General features: G+C 58.3%; 2 protein-coding genes across 2 annotated transcripts in view; both read right to left on the bottom strand.

Annotated features, from left to right (window-relative positions):
- SEMA4A (semaphorin 4A) overlaps positions 1-15,995 on the bottom strand; it is a 31,405-nt gene extending 15,410 nt beyond the window's left edge. The window contains exons 1-3 of the mRNA XM_066610178.1: positions 15,741-15,995; positions 11,360-11,537; positions 1,569-1,728 (exon numbers count right to left, since the gene is read on the bottom strand). Of these exons, the coding sequence (XP_066466275.1) occupies positions 1,569-1,665 (97 nt within the window). The 5' untranslated portion in view covers positions 1,666-1,728; positions 11,360-11,537; positions 15,741-15,995. The remainder of the gene's footprint in view (positions 1-1,568; positions 1,729-11,359; positions 11,538-15,740) is intronic.
- The window catches only part of LMNA (lamin A/C), a 35,773-nt gene continuing 22,411 nt past the window's right edge, over positions 13,810-27,171 (bottom strand). The window contains exons 3-14 of the mRNA XM_066610426.1: positions 26,983-27,108; positions 26,328-26,498; positions 25,995-26,120; positions 25,329-25,549; positions 24,845-25,058; positions 24,395-24,502; positions 24,126-24,245; positions 23,687-23,779; positions 22,352-22,597; positions 19,053-19,179; positions 15,620-16,298; positions 13,810-13,996 (exon numbers count right to left, since the gene is read on the bottom strand). Of these exons, the coding sequence (XP_066466523.1) occupies positions 13,810-13,996; positions 15,620-16,298; positions 19,053-19,179; positions 22,352-22,597; positions 23,687-23,779; positions 24,126-24,245; positions 24,395-24,502; positions 24,845-25,058; positions 25,329-25,549; positions 25,995-26,120; positions 26,328-26,498; positions 26,983-27,108 (2,418 nt within the window). The remainder of the gene's footprint in view (positions 13,997-15,619; positions 16,299-19,052; positions 19,180-22,351; positions 22,598-23,686; positions 23,780-24,125; positions 24,246-24,394; positions 24,503-24,844; positions 25,059-25,328; positions 25,550-25,994; positions 26,121-26,327; positions 26,499-26,982; positions 27,109-27,171) is intronic.

Raw genomic sequence — 27,171 nt, 5'->3', positions numbered from 1 at the left:
CGGCTGTCACGAGCCCTCCTGTGTGCGGCTCCCTGCTTTTCTGGGGCTCCCAACCAGGAAGGGAAGGCTTGGCCTCCGTGCCCATGGCCGTGCATGTGGGGCTCTTCGGGACGTGCAAAGGCTGGGGGCACCACGGCACCTGCTCCCCTCTCCTGCATCCCTGAGAGCGCGCAAAGCACATCGTGTGCTGGGGGGAGAGCGACTGAGCCACCTGTCAGAGTGCAGGACTCGGGTCTCCAACCCGTCCCACGCAAAATGCTACCTCTCCTCCAGGAAGGGGTCTGGGGAGCAGGGCCACGCTGAACAAGGGACACACACAGGTCAAATATCTATACTACACTTGAGAGCAAAGATGATACTGTGGTTCGGGAGCTGGTCTGGAAGACCCAGGTACAAATCCCCACTCAGCCACGAAGCACCCGGGGACAGTCACTCTCCCCCAGCCTCACCTCACAGGATTGTTGTGAAGAGGACAAAAGGAGAGGCGGAACCGCGTACGCCACGCTGAGCTCCTGGGCGGAAGGGCGGGATAGACGTGTGGAAAATAAAATCAATACATAAATAACAAATACCCCAAGTTTCCCCTTTGCTAGCATTCCGAATCCAGTCTGACTAGCTCAGACTTCCCTCCACTAAAGGGCACTCCTCTCCAGGTGGGGCTTTCCCAGCCCTGCCCAGAAATGTAACCAGCACCTGAACCTGGGACCTTCAGGACCCAAGCCAGGGGGCTGGACAGGCAAGTCCTCCCCCCACCACGAGCTCCCAAAGCAAAAGTCTGCACAGGCCAAGCACGGGGGAGACAAGAAAGGAAGAGACAGGCGTCGCAGGGAGGTCAAGGCCCAGGATATGAAGGGCCCAATCGCCCAGGCACACTTCAGCGGAGCTTCCAGGGGTGGGGGTCTCTGGGCAGGGCCCTGCAGGCCGTTTGATGGAGAAGAGGGCAGTTCTGAGGGAGGGGAACAGAGTCACACATGTGTTTGGGGAGGCGCTGCCAGGAATAAGGGACAGCAAGTGTTGGGCAGAGCCTGGCAGGACTTAATTAAACTGCACAGCCTGACGGACAAGACGGTTTTACCAGTTGGACAAGGAAGGGCTCCAAGAGACAGGTGTGAGTCAAGTGTGCCTTTTCCCCTGTTAAGTGGCATGTGCTGAGGGAACAGTTCAGGCTGGGACCACAGCGGGGGGGGGCACAGTTCCAGTCTGGATTGGGCCCCCTCTCCATTTGTCCTGGGAAATAAAAGTTCCATGGGATCGAAGATGGTGGCGGTTTGGCAAGCCCGGAAACAGCGAGGATGACGACAGGCAATTCCCCCGGCCAATGTCCACACTCCTCGACAACCACCTTGGCAGCCATGAGGACTAGAAACACACCATTTAAAAAACAACACCTGCGATGGCTCTTCTCTCTGCCCGCAACAGCAGGAACCTCTGCCCTGGAGCCGACAGCAGTGCAGCTGACGGACACGCATGGCCCCCGCGACTGCCTCGCCCTCCCACCTCCCCGCCTGGGAGATCTGCCACGATTCCCCCCACTCGCCGCCCCCCCAGTCTCTCAGGAGGGCACTTACCGACGTGGAAGGTGATCCGGGGCAGGACGTCTGCGGCCAGGGAAGCGGCGAAGCCCAGGAGGCCCACCAAGAGGCAAGGTGACCAGTGGGTGTTCATGGCCGTGGACTGGCAGACCGTGTCCAGAAATGTGGGAGGGCAGAGCGGGCGCAAAGGTGGTCGCTGCGGGGAGAAGCAAAAGGGGAAGTCTGTCACCCGCCGAAAGACCTTCCTTTGGAAATCCCGCACCACAGTGGCCTGTCCAGGGTGGAAGTGGTCTCGGCTGCGCAGGAGATAACGGCAGACAGCACTCCGTTGTGGCTGCCTTCCGGCGTGAGCCTCGCACACTTGGGGGATGGAAAAAGGAAGGAAGAGGAGGGCTGCTGCGGCCCGGGCTGCGGCTCAGGGCTCCCCGTGCAAGAACACTGCAAGGCGCTGCCAGAACTGGGTCTCTGGGAGTGGCCGTCCATTGCAGGTGCAGAGGCAAGCAGAGGCTTCTTCTCTCCGCAGGCCGCCTGGGCCAAAGCCCCCTGGGAGCAAGGCTGGCCTCAGGGGGCAGCAGCCTAGTGTGGGGCCACCCCCATGCCTCCAGCTCCCCTTTTACCTTGGCACATGAAGAGAGGGCAGGGTGGAAGGGGAAATGTGGGGAAGACACTCCAGCCCACCCCTCCTCCAGCCCCTCCACACTTCCACTCCACCTGCCTCACCCTTTTCCAGTCCAGGGAGCAGGAGAGGCGGGCACCTCACCAGGCAAGGGGGGTGGGGGTGTCACTGCACTTCAGGCTCTGGGACGTCTTGCCCGTAAGGGACAGGCAGGACAGCCTACAAGTGGGGGTCCACCACGCGCTCTGAGAGTTTCCAAAGCAAGATGGGCCCTTTTTTGCGCTACGCTCTCAGTAAGCTGACCAGCCTAGGAGGGGGGGGCAGTGCCTGGCTCCAAGGAAGAGAGAGCCACCCCTCCCCCCCCACGTGGCCGCCAGAAGTCGCAGGTTGGTGGAAGCGTCTGCGGTCACCCGTCACCAGTGTGTGTGTGTGTCTGCAGAGAGTGGGTGGGCCCAAGGTGTGCCTCCTGCTAGGCCGAGTGCCGCCCCCTGACCCACCAGTACCAGCAGCCCCTTCCTCAGGTGTGAGGTTCCTTTAAATTGGAGGTGCTGCCGGGGCCACATTCTGTGTGCCAGGCAGGGACCACCCGGCGGCCCAATTCCACGGCAGGGCACAGGGCTGCATTTCCACTGACCCCCAAGGGTGCGCTCGGCCCCCTCCGTGCCCCGAGTCACTCCAGGCTGCTGCAGCCCTGCCTGGAAACTCCGGTTTGGCACCTGCCCTGCCGATGAAAAATGGCATTCAAATCAAGTCAACTGCAGACACGCCAGCTATGCAGATGTCTTGGAACTCGCTGCATTTTGCCAGGGCGGCGGCCCGGAATCTAATATGGTCTGAGATAACTCAGGGCCGTTGCCGCCCATCTCTCGGGTGTCCAGTAGAACAGCTCCAACTTCACCTGCGCCTGGGCGGCTTGAGGGCTCCAACAGCAAGCAGAGGCCCAGACTTGGGAGGGCAGAGATCAAGGCTCAGCCGCACTGCAAAGCAAGACCAGCTTCACACCAGTTGAACCGTCACTGCTTTTCTTAGAAACCAGCCCAGGAGCTGCAACTGAAGAGGGCAGCTCTCCTGGCTTGAGAGCTACAGACCCTCTTTCCAGGGCTGCAATTAGGGTTAGGGTAGGGGGGGAGCAGGTGGGGAAATCTGTGGGGCTGAGTGGAAGCAGACTGCCAAGAACAGATTGTACGTGGTCTGCGTATCTGGGGAAAGGAAGGGAGAAACTGGAGAGGGGACACGCTGCAGGGCCGGCCCATTCATGAGGCTAACTGGAACAGCCTGAACTTGGCGTGCAACCTTAAGGGTCAGGGGGTCTTGGGCCAGCCCTGGAGGCTGACAGAACTCAGGCACTGGCAGGCCCAGGCTGGAGCTGCCTCCGGGAAGAGGGAAAGATGAGGAGATCTGCTAATCGGCTCTGGCCGTCACAGGCTGACACAGCTGCCTTTCTGGAACAGGAAGCCCAGATCTCCATCCCGAAAGCGGCACCCCAGGATACCGTCCTCTGTTCCGCCAAAGCTCTTAAGCTGCCGATAATGCACATTCCACGAGCTCAAGACGTACAGCCGTTTACGAGCCGAAACACAGTTAATTATTGCTGCTGTGCTGCATTTGCAGTACTTGCAAAGATGCAAACGTTCCACGAATCCAGTCAAGAGGGGGAAGCAATCGAGCGAGCGTCTCTTTCTGGCTCGTGCCCCCTTCCTTGCTTCCTTCCCAGCCCTCCACACGCCGAAACAGCTGCCCAGCACTCCTCCCTGGAAGCCGAGGGGTGACGAGTGACTGACAGCCAGCCGATAAGGCCCAGCTGAAGGCCAGCCAGCCCCATTTCCCAGCCCACCAGGACCAGCCACCACCTCTGCACCGAGCACCCACAGCCGAGGACTGGAATGCCACCGGTGCGGGCTGGGGAGGCATGCAAGGAAGAGCTGCACAGGCCATGCAGGCCTCGAGGCTGGAGATCCTCGCCAGGCAAAACACCCCCAAAGAGCACCCCTTTCTTCTTGGGGGCTCAGGGGCACAGCCGGCCGGCACCCTGGAGCCCGCCCTGAGCCAGAGTCCAGACAGGCCGGGGAAGTGACTCACGGCTCATATACATGCTAAGCGATGAGCCAATTTAGTCGAGAAGCATTTGTCTTTCGGCTCATTATCTGCCTAATTTGCTGGGATGGAGCAGCGGCATAGCTCCAGAGGCCAAAGGTGGGGCTTTATTTTGCAGAGCAAAACCCTGGAGCATTTCTGGAGGACAAGTCAGCCTTCACTGCGGTGCCTCCTCCTCTTCCCACCCTCCTGGAATGGGAGAGAGAGAGGGGGCAGAGCAGAGGAAGGGGACGGGGGACTCGTGGGAGAAATGGGGGAAAGGGGACCCTGGAGCCATGAGTAACAATGTGCCCATCCCTGGGCTGAAGCTGGCACCGCCGGTGCCTTCCTACAGGAGGCCCCAGGGACCTCCTGCATCAGAACCCTGCGACTTGCGCCCTCCCACGACTCGTCCCACCAGAGTCAACAAAGAGTGAGCTGTGAAGGCCGAGGCTGGAAGGGCCTTGACTCTCTCAGCTGCCTCTCCCAAGCCCAGCTCTGTCCTGTCTTGTGATTCTGTTTTTGGTGTGTCAGAGTTCATGGCCCTCAGCAGCCGGAGCAAGTGCCAGGAAGGGGGGAAGGAACCAGCCTTCCTAAGCAATGACTTTTTAAAGCCTTTTTAAGGAAACGGAATCAGGAACCAAAGGTGGTGATGGCTGAGGGGCTGCCCCTCATTTCCCAAGGCCGCTGTCCACAAGGGGAGTCGCGTACGTCCCAACATCACGGCAGGACCAGCCCTTCTTCCAAACGGGCTTTCGGTTTGTGCAATCCTGGAGAATTCGCACTGAGCACAGATGGCATCCACATGGGCCTCCTTCCCGACCGTCTGTTCCATCATAAACAAAATGATGGAACAGACGGGAAGAAAGTGTGGCATTTCTGAGAAGCGTTTGGCAGGGACGCTGGGTGGGGGGCAGGGAGTTTGCACCTCCCTCACAGAGACGGCAAGAGAGGGAGACAGTCGGGAGGATTTGCACCTCAGAGGAGCGCTGCCGGATCAGGCCCAGGGCCCATCTGGTCCAGCTTCCCACATCTCACAGCGGCCCAACAACGTCCCTGCATTCTGGCAAAACCAGGAGGCTGTGCACACCCAGCCTGGCTTGTGACCAGTGATGACCTTTTCTTCTACCAACCTGTCCAATTCCCTCTTAAAGGCATTCAAGGCTTCAAGTGCCATCGCCGCATCCTGCGGCAAGGAGTTCCACAGATTAATGACTTGCCGCAGGATAAAGATTTCCTTTTTGTCTGTTAAACGGAGAGAACAAACAGAATGTGTCTGTGAGCTCAGACACATTTCACCCTAATCTGGAATCCAGGCGGCCCAAAACTTCTAAGAACCAAGCCACACACCCCCTACCCCGCAGTAAGCCAGTCTCCACCCCCAGGGCTCCTTCTCCAGCTCTTGCTTCCTGGATTAAAAAACACAGCAGAGAACAAAGCGGAAGAGGAAGTGTAGAGGAGAGAAAAATGGTGGGCTGCAGAGTCCCTGACCCCTCCGCATCTCCCCTTCCGTGCCATTCACCTCTTCCTGTCTGAATCCAGGGAGTGGGGGAAACAGCAGCGAAGGCCAGTGGGCGGAGGGAGGTGGACCTCCCTCACAAATCCGCTGCCTGAGCCAATGGCCTCAGCTGGTCTCCTGGCTGGGCCGGCCCCGTCTGGAACAAATCGGTCCCTCTCATTCTTACCAGCACGGAACCCTCTGCAGACTCTGAAGCAGGCACAGAGGGCAGGAGCAACATCTCCGCATCTGCTCGACTGCAGCTCCCAGGAGCCGCCACCGAACCTGCTCTCAGATCAACAGGTTGCAGGACTGCAGCCCGCAGACTGAGGGACGTGCAGAGGTGACAGGCCAGAGCGTGCGGCCGCGACAATCAAGAGGGCGACTCCCCCCGCAAAAGCCAGCCTGTGGCTCTCGTCCTCTGGACCCAACGTGCAATACGTGATATCACGAATGGGAGGGGGCATCTTCTGGGGCAGCAGGGGTGGTTTGGAAAGACGGCCAGATCAGGACACGCATCAGATGCAAATGTATCCAGCATTCTCTTCTCCTTTGCACCCCCTCCTCCCCTCTTCCTTTTTGAGTCCAGGAAGTGGGTGGGTGGGGAGGAGGAGGAAGGAAGAAGGTGTTGGTCCCCGTGCCGATCCCCGAGGCAACCACTGGATGGACTGAGACACTCTCCACTCACTCTGGGACAACAGGTGACAAACACACAGCAAAGAAGTGGTCTGGGCTTGTGCCCTGTGCGGGTCTGGAGAGCCTCCTCTCTCCATGTCGCACTCACAGCGACTCACAGTGTGGCCGGCAGCACTCAGCCTGCGCCTCCGGGCCCGTCTGCACCGACTCCCCCAGCCTGTGTCCCTGCCAGACGCCTCCGATATTGTTGCCCGGAGACAGGCAACTTTGCATGGAGTCAGGCACCCGCCCCTTCGCTCCAAGCTCCAGGGACTCGCTGGAAGGCGCCTGCCCCCGGGGTCCCCAAGTGCCATCACCACGTCCTGTGGTAAGGAGTTCCACAGATCAGTGTCACACTGGGTAAATAAATACTTCCTTTATGCTGTTCTGACTCTCCCAACACCCACTTTTAGTGGACGCCTTGCAAAGAGAACGTACCTGCCCGGGGCACGCGGAGGCCGGCCAAAGTCAACGGGCATCATCCTCACTGGGCGACGAGTCCCCTCTGGCAGGTGAACTGCTGGCCTTCAGCTGGAGGGAGCCACAGCCTCTGTCACCACTGTGCCTGCAAGTGTCCAGCAGGCTCTTGGGCACGGCAGGCAGAAGTTCCCTGAGCCCACCCGTTGCCTGGCCGCTGCTGCAGACAAAGGCCCAGCGTCCCGGCTCCCAAGCTCCCAAGCCCCGGCCTGTTCCTCCGCGGAACAGAGCGGCAGGAGCGAGCTGTCGCTTGCTGCAAAGCAGGGAACCAGGAAGTCAGCCCAGCCTCCCTCTCGCTCGCTCTTCGGCGAGTCCCAACACATCCTGGGGCCTCCCTTCACAGCAAGGGCAGAGCCTGCCTCCTTGAGGTGGGGACTCTGCCTTCCCAGGAGCAAAGAGACTCAGGTTCCCAGCTCCTGTGGAACTCCTGTCCCCTAGAGACACCGGCCTGAACGCCACCCAGCGTATTATTCAGCTTTCCTGGGTGGCTGGAGAGGCCGCCAGCTTGCCATGCCCAGCCTTGCGCTCTTGTGCCTTTCAATGCCGCTGACCTGACAGCCGGAGATTCCACAGGTGAAGCTGCACCCATCACTTTGCCTCTGTACCAGGGGCAGTTTTACCTGATGAATCCCCCAAAAGTGTCTCTCGGGAGCCTCTCAGGAAAGATATCAGCTGTATCTCTCAGGCCGCTGTGAGATACAGGAAGCTGGACTAGATGGGCCTTTGGCCTGATCCAGTGGGGCTGCTCTTATGTTCTTAACTACAATTCCCAGGAAGCCTTGCAGGTCTCTTGTTACCTGGTGTGCTCCCTGGGGCATTTGGTGGGCCGCTGTGAGATACAGGAAGCTGGACTAGATGGGCCAATGGCCTGATCCAGTGGGGCTGCTCTTATGTTCTTAACTACAATTCCCAGGAAGCCTTGCAGGTCTCTTGTTACCTGGTGTGCTCCCTGGGGCATTTGGTGGGCCGCTGTGAGATACAGGAAGCTGGACTAGATGAGCCTCTGGCCTGATCCAGTGGGGCTGTTCTGATGTTCTTAACTACAATTCCCAGGAAGCCTTGCAGGTCTCTTGTTATCTGGTGTGCTCCCTGGGGCATTTGGTGGTCCGCTGTGAGATACAGGAAGCTGGACTAGATGGGCCTTTGGCCTGATGCAGTGGGGCTGTTCTTATGTTCTTAAACTACAATTTCCAGGAGGCCTTGCAGGTCTCTTGTTACCTGGTGCGCTCCCTGGGGCATTTGGTGGGCCGCTGTGAGATACAGGAAGCTGGACTAGATGGGCCTATGGCCTGATCCAGTGGGGCCGTTCTTATGTTCTTATGTAAAGGCATAACAGAAAACGGAGGGGGGCTGAAAGATCAATTTTGGGAGAGGAATTTCCCAGTTCTGCCCCTTGAATGAGCCAGTCCCGACCACAGTCACTAGGACGGAGGGTTCAGGTGGTCCCTGGGTGGTGGGCATGGAACCAGAGCAGCAGCAGAAGCCTGGGAAGAGGGCCTTGCTCAGCGGTACAGTCACCTCTGCTTTGCGTGGCGCGGTCCTCTCGGTTCACTCCCTGGCAGGCAGCAGCTCCTGGGAGCGCAGAGAAGGAAAGACCCCCTCCCTGAAACCGTGGACAGCTGAGGCCGGTCAGCTCAGGCCAGCTGGAGCTGCTCACTGACAGGAGCAGCAGAACAACGGAGGAAACCAAACCAGGGGGCTCTGAACTCCGCAGGCCTCGGGAAGCCTTCCCAACCGATGCACCCACCTTGAGTGGAAGGAGACCGTGGCCGGCCTGCCAGCAGGGCTTCCGCCTCCTCCCCCACCAGAAGACGGAGACCCAGTGCCCCTGCCCGGCCCTGCCTTTCCGTGGAGGAGGCCTCACCAGGGATGCGAGCCGCTGAGCACATTGTCCGGGCAGAGGAACTCCGAAGGGGGGTGGCGGAGGAGCTGCTGTCCCAGCGCAGAGACAGAAAGTTCCTTGTGGCGATGCCCAAAAACTAGGTTAGCCCCGGCCGGACTCCACACAGCGCCGCCCCCGTTGGAAGAGGAACGAGGGGGCCGTGCGGAGCGCTGAGTGGCTGCTCATTGTTCCCCTCTGGGCCAGTGCCACAGGGAAGGAAGTGGGCAGGCCAGGCCCTCACGGGACTGGCGGAGGAGAGGGCCAGATCAATGCCCTGCATGTCTGGTCCGGAGGGGAGGGCAGCACACTCCCGCCACCAGTCCCCATTCACAGCCTGACCACCGGACACGACATGAACCACCGGCTGGGAAGCCCCTGCATCCCATTCACTTCTGCACAGAGGTCGCCATCTCTTTTCCTGCCTCCGTGACCCCACTCCCAGGCAGGCGTTCAGCAGGTGAGGCTTTTCTGCAAAACTTTCCCTGACTCTCAAGGAGAAGCCAGACCGGCAGCCAGCAAAGCAATCCCCAACTGACTGAAAACAGGGAGGGGGGGGCCTGTAGAAGCTTTCCCAGTGGCTATGGCTGTTCCACATGCCTGAACCACATCAGAAGAGCAATGCTGGATCGGGCCAAAATCCAGCTTCTTCTATCTCACAGTGGCCCACCAGATGTCTCAGAGAGCATTCAGGACAAGAAGAGACCTGCATCCTGGTGTGGTATGTCAGAGACAGCCTGCTCCTAAAATCAAGACACTGCATGCACCCATCACGACTTCTCACCTATTACAAATTTTCCCTCCGTCAGTCTATTCGATCCCCTTTTCAGGGCCTCCAGGCCTTCTCCACATCCTGTGATAAGGAGTCCCACAGATCAACTGGGTCGAGAAATCTTCTCTTTTTTGGACCTGCCCAGCACTAGCCCTGCCTCTCTGTGCCCTCCTGCGAGGCCTGGCTTCTCCTGGGCAGGAATGGCAAGGAACGCCCCCGTTCCACGTTTTGCCAGCTGCTCAGAAAAAGATGCACTGACCCCGGCAGCAGCAGCCTGGGACTGGCCTCCCCTGCAGGCGCAGGCGAAGTCAGTGGTTCTGACAGCCGCTACTGTGACATGCGCTCAGAGGCTTCTGGAGCTGCTGCACAAACCAGCCCAAAGCCCTGACGCGCCAGAGTCTCTGAGGGAGACAGAGATCGGAGGACGTGGGGGGCAAGGCTGGAAAGTGCGTGGGCCACCCCAAAGGATTCTGCAGTGGTCTGAGTTCACATCCCTGTCCACAGACTCTCCTCCTCATTTTTTTCATTTTTAACAGTATTTATATACTGCTTTTCAACGAAAAAGTTCACAAAGCGGTTTACAGAGAATATCAAATAACTAAATGGCTCCCTGTCCCGAAAGGGCTCCCCATCTAAAAAGATGCCAAAGAAGCCCGGCAGGCAGCCGCTGGCAAAGTCACTGCTGGGGTGAGGAGGGGCTGTTGCTCTCCCCTTTCTGGGCGGGGTTCCTACTGCCTGTCTCCCGTCCAGAAGACCCTCCGCCCTCATCACCCCAGAACCCCCCAGTCAGTGCCGATGACCTCCACCCTGCATCCCAGCTGCCATCTTTGGATGGCGTCCACCTCCACCCTCCTCCCTGCAAGCAAACCTTGCAGGAAAATGGGCCGCTTCGGTTCTACACAGCGCAGCGGCTCCCGTCCCCAGCGGCCACTCCCAGCTGCGTTTGGCGAGCTTCTGTGGTGCTTGGCGTCTCTGGTCTGCACGGGTTCACCCGCACCATACACAGCCGTGGCCAGTCTAGGCCACTAGGGTCAATTCTTCCAGGAGCTCTGGAGGCAGAATCCCTGGATCAGCCTCTTCTTCCTAATCCAACGGGCTGCTGGTCCCTCCAAAATGACCACATTCAACCTGCCGTTCTCCTCTTCCTCCTCAATCATCCCCCCCCTCAGTTCCCTCTCTGGTCACCCAGGCGTGAATCTCTCAGCCTGGGAGCGTCACAACAGGACCGTTTCGGAGGAAAATCTCCAGACGCTCAATTTGCTACATGTTCCCAACTTGCATTACGTGCGCAGAAACTCCCCAACACACGACAGATGCCTGCGTGTTTGAATTCCCTGATCACCAGGTCGGTGTAAAGGAACCAGCGTAGAAGCAGTGTGTGGACAAAGATCTGCTGAGAACAAAACCCCAGGCACACAAGCACACACACACCCCTGGACCACAGCTTTTGTGGCGCTGTTATTTCTACGGGTTTCTTGGCCGGGAAACCCCCCAGAATAAGAGAGACAGGCGCTTTTGGGGCTCCTGAGAGGAAGCCGTGAGCGGAGCAGACACACACACAGCCTCCCTTGCGTACCTGCCACGACCTCACTAGAAAATAGGACTCTCTTCTGTAGAAATCTCCTGGCAGAACAGTGACCGAGATCTTGGCTGCCAGAGGCAGGGCCCTCCAGGGTTCAGGGACGGGTCTCCGGCAGTCTCCCAGGGACACCACAAAGCCAAGCTGCTCTCCACACCAGAGCGGAGGAAACCCCTTCGTCAAGGCACATCCCTGTGTCACTGCAGCCCGCTGGTTCTGCTCGGGGAACATCCTGAGGTTGCCATAGCGACAGCTTACCTCCAGCAGCGGTCCAGGCTCGGAGATGCGCTCGTCCGCACGGTGGCTCCGGCAGCATCAGCCCTGCAGAAGAGACCAGCCGGCGATCCCCGGCTTCGGCTCCAGACGTGTGGTTCGGGCAGACGGACGGAGAGGCAGACGCTCCCCCCACAAAGGGTTCATCATCGTGCGGCGGCTGCTGGGGAACGACACGGACAGCAAGCAGGAGCATCAGTGCTCAGGCTCCAGCCCTCCCGCCAACCAGCTCAGCCCACCAGATGTTTCGCCAACAAGGCGCATCTCCACGCAGCAGCAGCTCCAACCTCCCGCCCGGCAGGAACAATACGAGCGATCAGACTCCAGCCGGCACCTTTGCTCTGCTCCTCAGACGGGGGGACGTGTGAGGCGCGTGGAGGGAGGGAGGCACATGTTCCTCCCGCCGCGCATCTCAGCGCAAACCGGAGAACAATGAGGGCGGCTCCCAGCCCCAAAACAAACACACGGCCTTTGCGAGAGTGTCCGTGCTCGGCTCCGGCGGGCAGGGAGGCACAGATCCAGCGCACAAGAAGGCAAACTGAATTATACATGTGCGGTTTATGCATCGGTGCTACTGCTGCTCTCCCCCCCTTGCGCTTGTGGCAGCTCAGAAACGGACTGAAAAACAAAGAGGAGCAAAATGCAGCGAACGCACACACTCAGCCGGGCATCACACTGGGAGGGGGAGAGAGAGAGATCCCCTATGAGCAGAATGCACCCTCCTTCCTTGCGGATGCTCAGCAGTGCTGGGTGCGATTGGACAGTTCCGTGACGCGTGCCAACCTGCTGCCCAAGGCAACCCCTCAGCTGGCCTCATGGATGAGCTGACCTGCCCCCGCTCCAGCGCAGGGGTGTCAAACGTAAGGCCCGCGGGCCACAGGCGGCCTGCAGAAGCTCTTCATCTTGCCCATGGAATCTCTTTGCGATGCAGCTGCGGAGACCTGCACAGCCCAGGTTGGGGGTCTCCAGGCTGTTCCCAAAAAGTTTTTTAAAGAATGGAAAGACACCTTTGAAGAACTAAATATCGTGGCTGCAGCATCGTGTCAGACTCCAGATTAAGGGGCTGAATTTATAAACCTTCAAGGACAGGCGCGCACTCAGTTGGATACACTGGAAGCGCACACGTTTAGACCCCCAGCCACACTGGAAGGGGCTGCATCGAACATCACAGAGCAGCCCTGGCTGTCTTTGAGGCGGCGTCCAGAAACTGCCTTGGAGTCACTTTGCCACTGACCAAGATCTGCAGGTTTTCTCCTCTGTCATTTGTGGCTAATGAGTTCCTGAGCGAGAACAAAATGATTTTTTCAGGGTCCTGCTTCACAAGGTCACCTCCAGCCCTCAGGAATGCAATTTGGTAGCCCACTGTATGAAATGAGTTTGACACCCCATGAAAGGGCTCCGAAAGCCTCTTCTCCGAGCAGAAGTAAATCCTGGGCAAACTTAAGGACCTAGTCCTCACTGAGGAAGTCAATGTGCACCAGGACTGCGCCACTCCACACCAGATCTGTGCGACTAGAAGTAACCCCCCCCCCCCCGGGAAAAGACGCCTTGGCCAGAGGAAGCTGCCTTGCACCGAGTCAGACCCTGACAGCTGCAGTGACCTCAGCCTCACCTGCACCAACCGGCAACGGCTCTCTGGGGCCTCAAGCAGGCTTTCCCTGGCCCTGCCTGGCCCAGAAGGAACTTCTGAGTGCACCCGTATTCTGCACACACCAAGGAACAGCCCCTGCACACAGAAAGCTAGTTGTCACACCGCTGGGGTGTGGGTCTGGGCCTGCTTCAGGTTCCTATCACACCATGCAGTATCCTTACAACCACCCATCTCTGGGGTCAGCCTGGTATTCTCAGAATCTATTGTGCATGAACATTAGGGCGTGGAGTGTCACTTCCGGGGGGGGGGTATTCTTTATAATGTAAAAAGTGTGCAAAAAAGAACTCCAAGCACATAGAAAATTAGAGTGTCAGAAGACGAAACTAGAGTGCTAATTTTCTATGTGCAGAAGAAAGAGAGAGAAAGACAACTTCCCTCCGAGGAGCTGAAACCCATTTGGAAGGATGGGGAAGACCCGCTTCCCCAGCAGGGACTCTTTAAAACGCTTTCTCCAGTTCCTCTCGAGATGCACCCAACTCACGAGGTTCTGCACTCGCTGGGCTGATTAGTTCATCATATGACCAGCCTCGGGGATTACGAGGAGGTGGCCGTGCTGCGTGGACGTCTGGCCAGAATGCCTGCACCGCACCAGCAGCCTTCTTCTGGGGGGAGGGGGCACTGCCAGGGCTAATGACACAACTGCACGCGAAGCCCCTCCGCATCTGCAAGCCTTGCCTTGAGGGAGAACCGGCAGGCTCTATTCTGGGCAAAGTGATTAGAATGGAGGCCTGGCCGCCCTTGGAGTTGGCAGGCAAGAGCAGCAGGAGGTTTCACCAAGATCTAGTCAGAACTGGATCTTGGAAGGACCCAGAGTTCGAAGGCTGAGTGCCCCTGGACGCCTGGCTGCAGTTGAGGGCTTGCCCAGGGGAGACACAAGACCTCCTGGTGCCCAAGGGGGCAGGTCAAATGCCACCGCCAGCCCTTGCCTGGCAGCACACCAACCACCAGCAGCCCTCCTCCTGCGCCCGAACCTGAAAAGGGAACAGAGAAGTGGTGCGGAGAAGCAGAGAGTCCAAGAGTCTCACCCACCACTTCCTCCTCTGCTTCGTCCTGAGCTCGCAGCACTGTGGGAAAGGGAACTGCGGCTGGGCAGTGCCCTTGCAAAATGCCCCGTTCAGCACGGAATCGACCTGCAGAGCTCCACCGCTTTAAGGAAGAACTGGGAGAACCAGCCAATCTTTCCTGATCCAAGTCCTAAGAGAAGGGGGGGGCAGGTTTAGGGTTACTCCCCTTAGGGTAGGTTTTCCTGAAACCCATTTCAGAGCCTGACACAAGAGGCTTTGGCCTGTGCCTCTAAGCAGAATTCCTAGCTGGGATTGGGGTCAAGTGGTCCAGTCCCTGAGGCTGGGGGGGGGGCTGGTTGGGGTGGAGGTCGACCCCTGACTGGTCAGGAAAGAAGAGCCTGGCTGCATCACAGAATGAGGACAGATGGGCTTGGGGAGGGGACACAGCGTGAGCGGTGCCAGGCTGAACAACAGCTGGGCCCTGCCCCACTTTCTCCTGGCCCCTCCTCGCCCAGGGGCCCACTGGACCAGTTGACGCGAATTGGACCAACTGCTCCCAATCGGGCTCCCCACACTAGGTGCTGACTCTAGCCTCGTATACACTGAAATGTGCTCAGAGCCAACTGGTCTGTGAACTCACACGCACCTTTTAAGTGCACACTTGGACGGCTTTCCAGCCCACCGCAGAGATGGAAAGTCTCTAATACATTTTATTTCTGCCTCGAAGATTCTGCAGACCTTGGCTGGGGAGTTGGGGCCCCGCAGCTCCTAAGGCCGGCCCTGCGCGCGCGCTCCTCTCCCAGGAGACCCTGACAAGAAAGTGGCGCAACCCCCAACCCTCCAGGCCCAGCCCCGGGACTTCTGGCCACAGAACTGCGCTCCCTCCCCAGACCGGACGCCCTCCCAGCCCTTTGGTTGTTTTCTTGGCCCGGAGCTGAAGAAGGAAGGGAAAAAAGGATTGGGGGAGGGTGGAACCAGCTGGCAGCGGCCCAAGCACACAACACGAGGGAGACCTCACGCGGGGCCTGGGAGGAGGGGCCTGGCAAGCAAGGAGGCTGCAGCCCCACAGCCCAGGCAGCTCCTGGTCTGCTGATGTTTGGCCCTGGCCACAGCTGCTTTGCAGGGCTTCATGTCAGGGGGGGAGGTGCTAATCCCCACAGCAGGACCATCCAAAAACTCTCTGTGCATGAAGCAGTGGGTCAAATGCTGACCCCCCCCCCCCGTGCCCACTTGCAGGGTGGCAAACCAGCCCCCTCCTCCATCGCTCCTCCTGCTTCTGTGCCCTGGCTTTTAAAATGGGGGTGGAAGGGCAGAGGAGGCTGGAGCGTCAGAGGCCCCTCTTTGGCCAGAACCGGCTCCAGGCAAGTGGCTGTCTAGGACCGGCGTGCCACGGCGCATTGGTGTGCCATGAAAGGTCCTCAGGTGTGCCATGGAGTTTGCGGCACAGCTGTTGAAAATCACTGGCAAACTTTTCTGGGTTCTGTGGCGGAGGAAGAGGAGCCAGTTCTGCCCTGCTCACCATTCAGAGCCGGGTCTCACACTTCCAGCAGCGGGACCCACTTTGGAGAATGAGGATCTGTCAGGACCCACCTCAAGCAGTCCGGGCTGACAGAGTCCCTCTGACTATCACCGCTGAGAGCACCTTCAAAGCAGCCCGTCCAGACTGCAGCCACGAGACTCCAAGTCAAACCCTGCAGGGAACGGGACCCACCTGGGACGGCTCGCGACCCACCGTTTGAGAAGCGCTGATGGAGAGAGGCGGCCTGAGCCCAGCGGAGAGACTCGCGCGGCGGCAGGAGGAGGAGAGCCCCGCCGCGGCTGCTGCTGCTCCGACGGCGTCCCGTCCCGCCAGCTCCCAGCCCCGCCGGGAGGGGGACGGAGGGACCGCCCCGCCAGCCCCGCCCCAGAGCACGGGCAGGGCCCCTCAAGCGCGCAGCGGGGAGGGCGCTCTGCGCATGCTCGGGGCACTCGCGCCTCCTGGCAGGTGTGCTGCCGCACAGGTGCGCCCGGGAAGGTGCGCGGCGCACGGGCGGCTCAGCTCCCCGCGCGCTGCTGGCGGGGCTCCGGTGCCCCCTGCTGGCCGTCCGGCCGGGAAGGCGCCTCCTGCCAGCCAAGCTGGTCCCAGCAGGGCCGCTCTGCAGGAGGCGAGACCGGAGTCGCTCTCCGAAAGGCCGGAATGCCGCGAAGCGAGCTCTGCCCCGCGCGGGCTGCATCTGCGCTCGCTCTGGTGGAAGGAAACGCACCTGATTCTGCATCAGCAGTGTGTCATCTGCAAATGTTAGATAGGCGCGAGATAGGCATTAGATAGGCGCTACATAGGCGCTAGATAGGTGCTAACTAGGCGCTAGATAGCAGATATGTGCTATATAGGTGCTAGATAGGTGTTAGGTGTTAGATAGGCATAATATAGGTGCTAGATAGGCACTATGTAGGTGCTACATAGGCGCTAGATAGGTATTGGATAGGTGCTAGACAGGCATTAGATAGGCTCTAGATAGGCGCTAGATAGGTCCTAGATAGGCGCTACATAGGCGCTAGGTAGGTGCTAGATAGGCATTAGATAGGTGCTAGATAGGAACTAGATAGGTGCTAGGTAGGCGCTAGGTAGGTGCTAAATAGGCTGTAGATAGGTGCTACATAGGCGCTAGATAGGTGCTAGGTAGGCACTATGTAGGCACTACAGAGGTGCTAGATAGGTGCTAGATAGGCGTTAGATAGGTGCTAGACAGGCACTATATAGGCTCTAGATAGTTGCTAGATAGGTCCTAGATAGGCGCTATGTAGGCGCTAGGTAGGTGCTAGAAAGGCATTAGATAGGGGCTAGATAGGTGCTACATGGACGCTAGATAGGTGCTACATAGGTATTAGGCGCTAGATAGGCACAATATAGGTGCTAGATAGGTGCTACATAGGTGTTAGATAGGCGCTAGAAAGGCGCTAAATAGGTGCTACATAGGCGCTAGATAGGTGCTAGATAGTGATAATAATAATAACTTTATTTATACCCCGCCCTTCTTCCCAAAGGGACCCAAGGCGGCTTACAAAAGGTTAAAAGCAGATTAATACATAATTTAACAAACAGATAAAAACATATTAACACATTGACAGATATCATAAAAACAGTAGGCAGATAAAAGTCAGGTAAAAAGAACATAAAGCAGCAGGTCATAAAGGCATCAGGCCTGTAAAAACATACTAAAAGATGTTGAAAAGATGTTAAAAAGGCGGAGAACTCAGAAGGCTTGTTTAAATAGAAGGGTCTTCAGGCCTCACTGAAAAGTCTCAAGAGAGGGAGCCATTCTCAAATCAAGGGGGAGTTCCATAACATTGGTGCCACTACTGAGAAGGCCCTATTTCTTGCCGCCGCCCCACGTACCTCCTTAGGTGGCGGCACTTGTAAAAAGGCCTTCTCTGATGACCTAAGAGGACAAGCCAGATTGTACAAAGTAGGCGATCTCTAAGATACCCTGGCCCAGAGCAGTATAGGGCAGATAGGCGCTATAAAGGCTCTAAATAGGTGCTAGATAGGTGCTAGATAGGAGCTACATAGCTGCTAGGTAGGTGTTAGATAGGCACTAGATAGGTGCTACATAGGTGTTAGATAGGCGCTATAAAGGTGCTAGATAGGTGCTAGATAGGAGCTACATAGCTGCTAGGTAGGTGTTAGATAGGCACTAGATAGATGCTACATAGGTGTTAGATAGGCGCTATAAAGGTGCTAGATAGGCACTATATAGGCGCTAGATAGATGCTGCATAGGTGTTAGGCACTATACAGGTGCTAGATAGGCGCTATATAGGTGTTTCATAGGCGCTAGATAGGTGCTAAAGAGGTCCTAGATAGGTGCTACATAGGCGGTATATAGGGGCTAGATACGCGCTAGATAGGCGCTATATAGGTGCTAGATAGGCACTAAAAAGGCATTAGATAGGCGCTATATAGGTGCTAGACAAGTGTTAGATAGGCGCTATATAGGCGCTAGACAAGTGTTAGATAGGCGCTATATACGCACTATATAGGTGCTGTATAGGTGCTAGACAGGCGCTAGATAGCCGCTATATAGGTGCTAGATAGGTGTTACACAGGTGCAAGATAGGCACTATATAGGTGCTATATAAGTGCTAGATAGGCGCTCGATAGATATGCTTTAGATAGGTGCTAGATAGGTGGTACATAGGCGCTAGATAGGCGTTTCATAGGTGCTAGATAGATGCTATATAGGTGCTAAACAGGCGCTAGACAGGTGCTAGATAGGCGGTATATAGGCGCTAGATACAAGTTATATAGGTCCTAGTTAGGCGTTAGATAGGTGTTAGATAGGCACTAGATAGGCGCTAGATAGGCATTAGATAGGTGCTAGGTAGGCACTATATAGGTGCAAGATAGGCGCTACATAGGTGCTAGATAGGTGCTAGATAGGAGGTAGGTACTGTAAAGGCGCTATATAGGTGCTAGATTTGGTGCTTGATAGGTGTTAGATATGCATTAGATAGGTGCTACATATGCGCTAGATAGGTGTTTCATAGGCGCTAGATAGGCGCTAGACAGGCATTATATAGGTGCTACATAGGCGCTATATGTGAGGCACTAGACAGGCACTGTATAGGTGTTATATAGGCACTTTCAATACAAGTAAATAGTACCTGCATCCCAGTGATGTTTTACTTTTGCAGGGTTGCAGGCCTGTGTATTGCACTCGGGTGTGAATGTAAGGATCTGTTGCATGTGATTTCTGTGTAGGCAAGACATTTTCCATGGCATGCAGAGATGCATTTATTTTATGCCAATGATTGCTACAGCTTTACAGATAATGATGCATCTTTCAAAAAAAAAAACCACATTATTTTTTCCTCATGACTTTTGGGGGAGTTTCGGGTATTAGATGTTTCTCCAGACTTATCTTTTCATTTTGCCCACCAGTGTAGATACCCGACATCATTGCCCCCCTTGAAAAAATAGTCTCCCCCCCACCTCTCGAATCCTGGCTAGGGGCCTGGCTGTGGCCAGTGCTCCCTGCACTCACCAAGGGAGGGGCCAGGCATTGCTCCTCCCTCTCCCCAGAGGGGGGTGCTGCAACCCACCACACTGGTTTCCCTCTTCCTGTTCCAGTCCAGAAAGTAGGGGGGAGGCAAGTGAGGCTTCACCACCCCCTGCAAGGGAGGGGCAACAGGATGCAGGGGTCTTGTTGTCTTCTGTGCTCCCTGAAGCAGCATCTGGTGGGTCACCGGGAGATGCCAGAAGTTGGACTAGCTGGGCCCCCTTTGGCCGATCCAATGGGGCGGTTCTTATACTCTCTGCTCCCCACCCCACCCCCGTCTGGTAGGGAAGGGGTCACCAGCTTCTCTTGGGTAAATGGCCTCGACGCCCCCAGCGTCACATGAAAGCCACACTCCAGGGGCGGGTGATGCTCAGGCGCAGAACAAAAGAACCACAGGAGGCCGGTTTGGTAAACTTCCTTTCAACTGTATTGGTTTAAGAAAATACAGAAACGTTAAGCTCTATGGCAGCAAAGCAGGTGGGGCCAGACCCCACCTGGTGACATCAGCAACACAGCAGAAAGCGCAGGCCCCACCCCTGGGAGACTGGGCTGGGTGGGGAGGACAGGACTACTCTGGCAGCTATTTGTATGGACAGCACTCCCACAGAGCAGAGACAGTGGCAGCTGGGGGCGTTCCAGTTCAGCCAAGCACCCCAGCCCCAAAACTAAGGCAGTGGAGCAGGGGCAAAAGGGCAGAACAGTCTTGCTCAGCTGCTGCCGCTAGAGTGAAAAGGGGGCACGCTGCAGCCTGCGCAAAGACAAGGACGAGAGCCGGCTCCAGGACAGAGGAGCAGTCACAAACGGTGCGCAGGCACCTCCTCGCCCCCTCGCTGCACTGCCAGAGAGTAAACTGTTCTTAAAACTCAGATCTCCTCCCTTCAAGAAAACCCCAGCGGGTCTATCGGGACACGCACTCCGCTCCCCAGCCTGTCCTGGCACCTTCCAAATCTAGCAGGAGAGGCCAAGCTACCCGGTCTGCTTCCAGGCCAGGAGAAGGCAGCCAGAGGGGAACTGCTCCTTGGGGGAAGCGGTGGCAGCCCTTGAAAGCCAGGTTCCCCAAGATGGTCTCTCTGCAAAAGGGATCCCCCCACCAGAGCTCCAGCGGGCATCTGGCCGCAAAAAGAAGGGCCCGAGGGCTCAGACGCCAAGTGCCAAGCAGATCTGGTGGCCTCCCGTTTGCTTCAGCAGCAGAGGAAGCCCCGGGGGCAGCTGCACACTGGCAGCACAGCTGGGGCCAGTTGCTGGACTGGGGTCCAAAAGCCCACAAAGATCCCAGCCTCCCTGATATTTTTGCCCAGCATTCAACCTCACAGCCCTCTCGGGTGCCTTGGTCAGGCCTCCACACAGAGGCCTGGGCCCAGAGCAGCGATGAGGGCCCCTTTCCCCAGCCGTTCTGCTCACCTTCCCTTCGTCCTTTGAACAGCCCACCCTCTGAACAAGCAGCCCTGCAACCCCCTGCTACCCCTCCAGCAAGGGGGTGCTTCAGCTCCCCCTCCTCTTTCTCTTGCACACGGCTGCCGACTCACAACCCCTGCCCCCCCCAACAAGGCATCCCTGACACATACGCTCCCCGTCCCAAAAGTGCCACTGAGAAAGAACGTCTTCCCAATAGCACCTCAATCCTGTCCTGGGGAGACGCAGCAGGCACAAGTCAAGCAAAGCAGGACAGGTGCAGGGGAGCGGAGGGACAGCTCAGCGTCCCTCCGCACCTCCAAAGAGAAGCCCCGTGGGCCAACTTGCGGAGGGGGGGAGCTGAAAGTCTGGTGTGCAGAGCAAGGCAGAAAGGCCCCCTCCCTTTGGACACAAAGCTGCCCCTGTCAGAGGTGCTTCAGGGGACAGGTTCCCACAGGATTTCCTGCAGGTGTGGAGAGCTACTCCACGCTCTGCTTCAAGATGCACATGCATCCCGTGTGGGCACAGTTAAGCTGGATCTGAGTGGTCTGAAAGTTTCCGGAGGAGGCAGCCAGACACCTGACCAGTTTAAGGACACTTTGAATCTAACCCTGAAGGTCTGCTGGTCGCCACCTCGGAGGGAGCTGCGACCCCCACCCGCCTGGGCGCCGTTCCACACAACCGCACGGACTCACTTTGGGTTAAACGGGGTGCGTTCCCGCTAGAGGAATCCTAACCCACTGAGACTCAATCTGAAGATAAGGCACCCCCACCGTCCAGAACCCGGCAATCTAGAACTTCCAGGCACTCGCTAAGCAGTTTCATCTGAGCATGTTATACGATGGGGTGGATGGGGGGGAGGGCAGTTCTGTCCCACAAGGAAAAAGGTTCATAAGTGCAAAATACACACACGTGTTGACCCCAAGAGGAGAACACAGACCCGGAGGGGCATTAAACATCTTTTCCTTTTAAGGAAGCAAAACTTTGGCATTCAAGGAAAGAAAATATATATCTCTGAGATATTAAACTACAACATTTTTCCATCTCTTTTGGCAACAAATGACTCTTCTGTCTTTGGCTTGGTTCTTTTTTAAAAAAAAAATGATTAAAGCTATTTTGTTGTAGAAAAAAAGGATTATTTCTTCCTTAAAAAAACCCTGAAGCATCTTTAGCATTTAGATATATATATATATATATATATATATAATACGTATAAATTCCTGCTGTAGAAAATAACTTTTTAAAAATGTTTCTGGTTGCTCATTTCTCTCTTTTCCTTTTTTTTCTCTTTTCCTGTGCTCGTAAAGAACGAAGGCGCTGCCCGTATCAGACAGCGAGCGGGTCGGGGCACAGCGGACGATTACATGATGCTGCAGTTTTGCGGACCCTGCAAGGAAAGAGGAGAGAGAGAAGAGGTGACTCCCCTGGGGTGCTACTTCAGAGAAGCAAATAGCCCCAGGGACACACAAGGAGAAACAAGACAGCCACCCCCAATATCCTGGGGGAATGAACCCCACAGACTAAGAACCCACGAGGAGCAGTTTAAGCATTCAGAGCTTTCACTGTCAGAGGACATAAGGAAGGCTGCTGGGTCAGGCCAAGGGGGCCACTCTAGGCCAGCACCCGAGAACGGCTGTGCTGGGGTGGGGGCTGAGCCAGATGTCAGGAGTGTTGGGCTTCACGATGCTTCAGAGCTCCTTGTCCCCCCAGTGATGATCAAACCCCAAACTCTGCAAGCCAGAGCAAGACAAGCCCCCGGCACCCGGAAGCCAGTTCTCCCTGGGAGAGCACACTGGCTGCCTGGGCACACAGTGCAGCACCCGCAGCCAGGGCCCTGCTCAAAGGGCACCCACCCCCCAGCTGTCCTCAAGCAGCCCTCCCGGCCCACTGACCTGCTGGCGGGGGCTGGAGTTGCCCAGAATGTAGGTCCTGGGCAGGAGGCCCTCCCCGAGGCCGGTGCCCCCAGAGCGGTAGCTGCGCGTGATGGTCAGGCTGGAGGAGGACGAGCCGGAGGACATGGTGCTGGTCCCAGCATTGGTGGTGGCGGCCTTCTCGGCAGGCTGCCCGCAGCTGCCACACAGCACGGTGCGGGAGCGCAGGTTGTACTCGCCAGGGTCGCCGGAGCCGCTGCAGTGGCTCTGGGAGGGGGGAGGAGGAGGCAGGGAGATCAGGCACCAAACCACCAAAAAGGGGGGCTGTGATGCCAGCGAGGCCACCCTCTTGACTACCGGTTGAGCATCCCTGATCCGGACTGCTCGGGACGGAAGGTGCCTGAATTTCAAAGCAGCTGCACAAACACAGCGAGAAAGGCCTCTGTGATGCCAGCGAGGCCACCCTCTTGACTACCGGTTGAGCATCCCTGATCCGGACTGCTCGGGACGGAAGGTGCCTGAATTTCAAAGCAGCTGCACAAACACAGCGAGAAAGGCCTCCCCTGCCTTGTCCCTGTTGCCCATCTGGGTGCCTGCTGGCCTCCTGGACGTTTTCCAGCCACCTCTGTACGGGGACACACCGCAGAGCGGAGAGCAGAACGTGCAGCCTGTGCTGGACGTGGGAACGAGCGCCAGGCCTTCTGGCCACGAGCAGATGCACGCAGTCTCTGTCGGTGTCAGAAAGCTCACTGCAGGCCACCAGGGCACAGCTCCGGTCCCTTCGGAGGGCTCAGGCCGAGCCCAGCCTGGCTCAATGCGAGTCCGGGAGGCCTGCGTTGAGCCAGATCCGTGGACATAATATCCACAGATAAACAGGCTCCGCCTGCGGTCCGGATAGCAGTGGCAGCACACGCAGCTCTCTGCAGACTCGGATCAGGGCTCCAGGGAGGACACCGACCCGTTTGGGCTTCATTTGTTTCTGAACGTTTTGCACAGGGCCCTGCTTGCACAGTCAGAACGCTGCAGAGAAGCCTCGAAGCTTCCCTTGGGTATCCCAGAAGCCTCCCAAGGCACGGGCCGCTCTCTGCAACAGCTTCACCCCGTCCCACACCCTGGACTGCCCGCCAAGGATCAGGCCTCCCAGGGCTCAGAGGGGCGCTGCTCCCACCCTGGCCACTAGGGGGAGAGCAGACCACAGCTGTTCTGCTCAGGGCCCTGCATATATGACTTGAAAGGAACCTGGGGAGAGCATCCCTAAAGAAGCCCCTCCAGGGAGGCCCCAAGGTGTGCCAGACACCTCACGGTTGCAACAGGAAGTGCCGGAAATGGGGCAGAGCCCCTTCCCCCAAGACTCACATGGTGGTGGTGGCGGTGGAGACCGACCTCCTCTTCATCCTCATCATCGTCTTCGACAACCACTGTGCGCACCAGCTTCCTCATGGCCACCTCCTGCGGACAGAAGGCAGCGACATCAGGCCCCCTGGGGCTGGACTGGGAGCTCTGGCCACAGCAGAGAAGAGGAAGGGAGCCCGAGTCCTGGACTCGGAAAGAATCGCTGAATCCAGAGAGCCCAGCAACTGTGCCGCATCTCCAAGCATAGAAGGTGCCTCTCTGGCTGCCCAGAGCTGGTCACTCCCAGCGCCAGCCACAGGCCACAATCCCTCCAGCTGCCACACTGGAGCCCTGCGGCATTTCCGGACACACGGTGACGTCATATACGATTGCTGGACTTCCAGGGACACCACGTTGCACGGGGCTCGGCTTGCCCGGACACGGGCTCTGCAGAACGCCTTACCTCTCCAGTAGAGGTGTGGAGGGAGGTGCGCAGGCTGTCCCCGGATCCCCAGGAGCTCTGGCTCTTCCACACCATGTCAGAGGGAGGGTTGTGGGTCACCCCAGCACCAGAGGCCCAGATCTTCAGGGAAGGGAAACGGAAAGAGGAGAAGGTGGTTAGCGGGTGGGGCGCCACAGCAGGACTGCGGCATGTGCCTCACTCGAGAGCCCTGCAATGCCTCCACCCTCAGCCAGCCGCTTGCAGCGCCCGAGGTGCACAAAGCCACTCACCGTCACCAGCTGGCCTGCCTTCAAGGTGAACTTGGGGGGAAAGCGGTAGGAGATGGGGGCCTCCTCTCCGTTCTGCCGCTTGATCTGCCAGTTCCCCAGCGACTGGTCCTGCAGGGGGGGGAGGAAGAGGCAGCTGGAGTCCCCCTGCCCGGGGAGCACTGGCAGCTGCACTCCTTCCAAGGCTGGGGATCCCACCCACTGGTCACAAGACACGGCTGGCCACACCCACGCCACAGACCGACACCTGGGCAGCGTCCCTTCTCCCCAGGAACACGATCTGCCATCCGGTCACTCTGGTTCTTGACAGGGATCTTGACTCCAGGGTGGGACAAGCCCCTGGGGAGACCCCACCAGTCCCGGGAGCAAAGCCTGGACCCCCCTGGAGGAGCCCTGATGGTCCACCACGACAGCCCGGCTCCTCAGATCCCGCCGCCCCTCCAGGCAACCCACCTCGTTGGACTTGTTCCTGAGACGGACGAACTTCCCCTCCAGGTCCACCTCCTCCACGGCCACGCGGCCGCTGGTGCGGGCATGGTGGGAGAAGCTGGTGCGGCTCTCCCCATCCTCCAGCTTCCGCTTCTTGGACGAGCTTTGCTGGGACGAGTGCGAGATCCTTGTTCGGGAGCCACTCTTCTGGGAGGAAGGGCTCGGGGAGAGGCGCAGCCTGGAGTGGGGATATGACGGGTCATGGTCCACACAGGGGTCGGGGCTGCAGAGGTTGTCTCTGCTCCCCCCCCCAGTCTGCCCACCAGCAGTCCCCATCTAGCAACACAAGGGCAAACCCACACTAAGGTACGCGCCCTTCTTCCGCTGGAAGACAGAACGCAGGCCAGCATCAGGTGCCCCACCACTCAAGCCGTGCGTGGCCTTGTGGGCTCCCAGCAGAAACCCCCTCCCCGAGCAAGAAACCAGAAGGGGCCAGTGGCGGGCCCACCTCTCCTCCTCGCCCTCCAGCAGCTTGCGGTAGGCGTTGATCTCCATGTCCAGAGCCAGCTTGATGTCCAGCAGCTCCTGGTACTCGTCCAGCTGCTGCTGCATGCGGGCCCGCATCTCGGCCATCTCCCGCTCCTTCTCGCCCAGGATGCGGCGGCTGGTCTCGCGCTCCCGGGCCAGGGCGTCCTCCAGGTCCCGCAGCTTGGCCTCCTTGGCGGACAGCTGGAAGGGAGCGAAACCGCAAAGGTGAGGGTGGCCTCCTAAGAGCACCGGCACCACTTCCAGAGGCACGGCCCGAGTTCTGGCAGGTCTCCCGCGGCAGAGAATGGCCAAAGCGAGAGGCGTGATCGCTGGGCAGCCATGTGCTGCCCACCGCCTCCCCCGTGAGCATCTGTTCTGGGCCGGAGCCCGTCTCAGCCCTCGCTGGCTCCTCTCCCTTGGTGCAGCTGTTACAGAGGCCAGCCAGGAAGTCCGTCGCCCTCCTGCTGCTGCTCCTCTCTCTCCCCAGAAGGCAAGGCAGAAAGGCTCCAAGGAGAGCTTCCTGATGCCTTCGAATCGACGCTCCTCGCGCACATCCCGGGGCACAGGACAGGCGTGCGCCCTGCTGGCAGACTCCCGTTTGGGGGGGGGCGGCTGTGCAACTCAAAAGCAGCGCAAAGCCCCATACCTGCTTCTGCAGCTGGCTGAGCTGGGCCGAGAGGCTGTCGATGCGGATGCGCGTCTGCTGCAGCTCCTCGTGGGCCGCCCCGGCCATGCTGCTGTTCCTCTCGGCAGACTGCTTGGCGTTCTCCAGCTGGGAAAGGAAAGAAAATGTGCTGCTTGCAAATGCGGGGGGTGTGTGTCTGGGAACAGGAAGCCTCTTGATTTCCCTTCCAAGCTGCTTTGTGGACTTTTTGGTTGAAACGTAGCCATAATAATAAGCGGCTTTTCCCCCACCAAAGGTGCCCTGAGCCACTGGAAAGCCCCCCCCCCAAGTGAGAGGCGTGCTCTGCGCAGTCACCTTGGCGCTGTAGGTCTTCTCCAGCTCCTCCTTGTACAGCCTGACCTGAGCCTCGTGCTGGCTCCTCAGGTCCTGCAGGGCCTCAGACAGCTTGTTCTCAAACTCCCGCTGACGCCCATTGTCGATCTCCACCAGGCGGGTCTCGTGGCGGCGCTTGCTCTCGCGGAGCTCCTGCAGGGAGGGGGACCGAGGATCACTGGGGGGGTCCCCATGATTTCCTTTCACACACAACACTGTGCGAGGCTAAGTTAGAGCTATAGGGCTGATGGGCCCCTCTGGAGACAGTCACTTTGGGGGTGTGTGTGTGTGTGTGTCGGGGGCACCTGATGACTCACCCGGACAGCTGCAAAAGAGGGCCAGTACCCCTCAACAGGGGCTGTTCTGCCCACACCTGCACACCACACTGGGAGCGTATTCACCCTCCCACATCGACCAGCAGGCACAGGTTTTCTGCCAGAGCACTGACAGGCTCTGCTGCTGGCCAGAAGGCCAACCGCAGCCCTGCTGAGACGTCACCCCAGCCCTTCACCCGCCTGCTCACCCCGGGCACCTCTGCCCCTCTGCACATGCGGCCTGCAGCCCCCGGCGTGTCCGTGGATCGGGGAGGCTGCCCCAGCAGCAGGGGACGAGCGCCACGTGTCGCACCCCGACTCACCTCCCCGTAGATGTTCTTCTGGAACTCCAGCTCCTCCCGGAGGGTCTGCAGTCGGTTCTCGGCATCGACTCGCCGGAGCATCTCATCCTGGAGCTGCTTCTTGGCCTCGGCCAGGGCCGCTTCCAGCTGGTGGGGGCAGAGGGGGGCACGTCAGTGGCGGAGGGGGGGCACCCGTCAGCAGGACCTCCA

This window comes from Tiliqua scincoides, chromosome 15 (assembly GCF_035046505.1).
Source record: "Tiliqua scincoides isolate rTilSci1 chromosome 15, rTilSci1.hap2, whole genome shotgun sequence".
NCBI classification, from domain to species: domain Eukaryota; kingdom Metazoa; phylum Chordata; class Lepidosauria; order Squamata; family Scincidae; genus Tiliqua; species Tiliqua scincoides.
The sequence above is the reverse complement of the archived record's forward strand: the minus strand, read 5'-3'. Positions and strand labels throughout refer to the sequence as shown.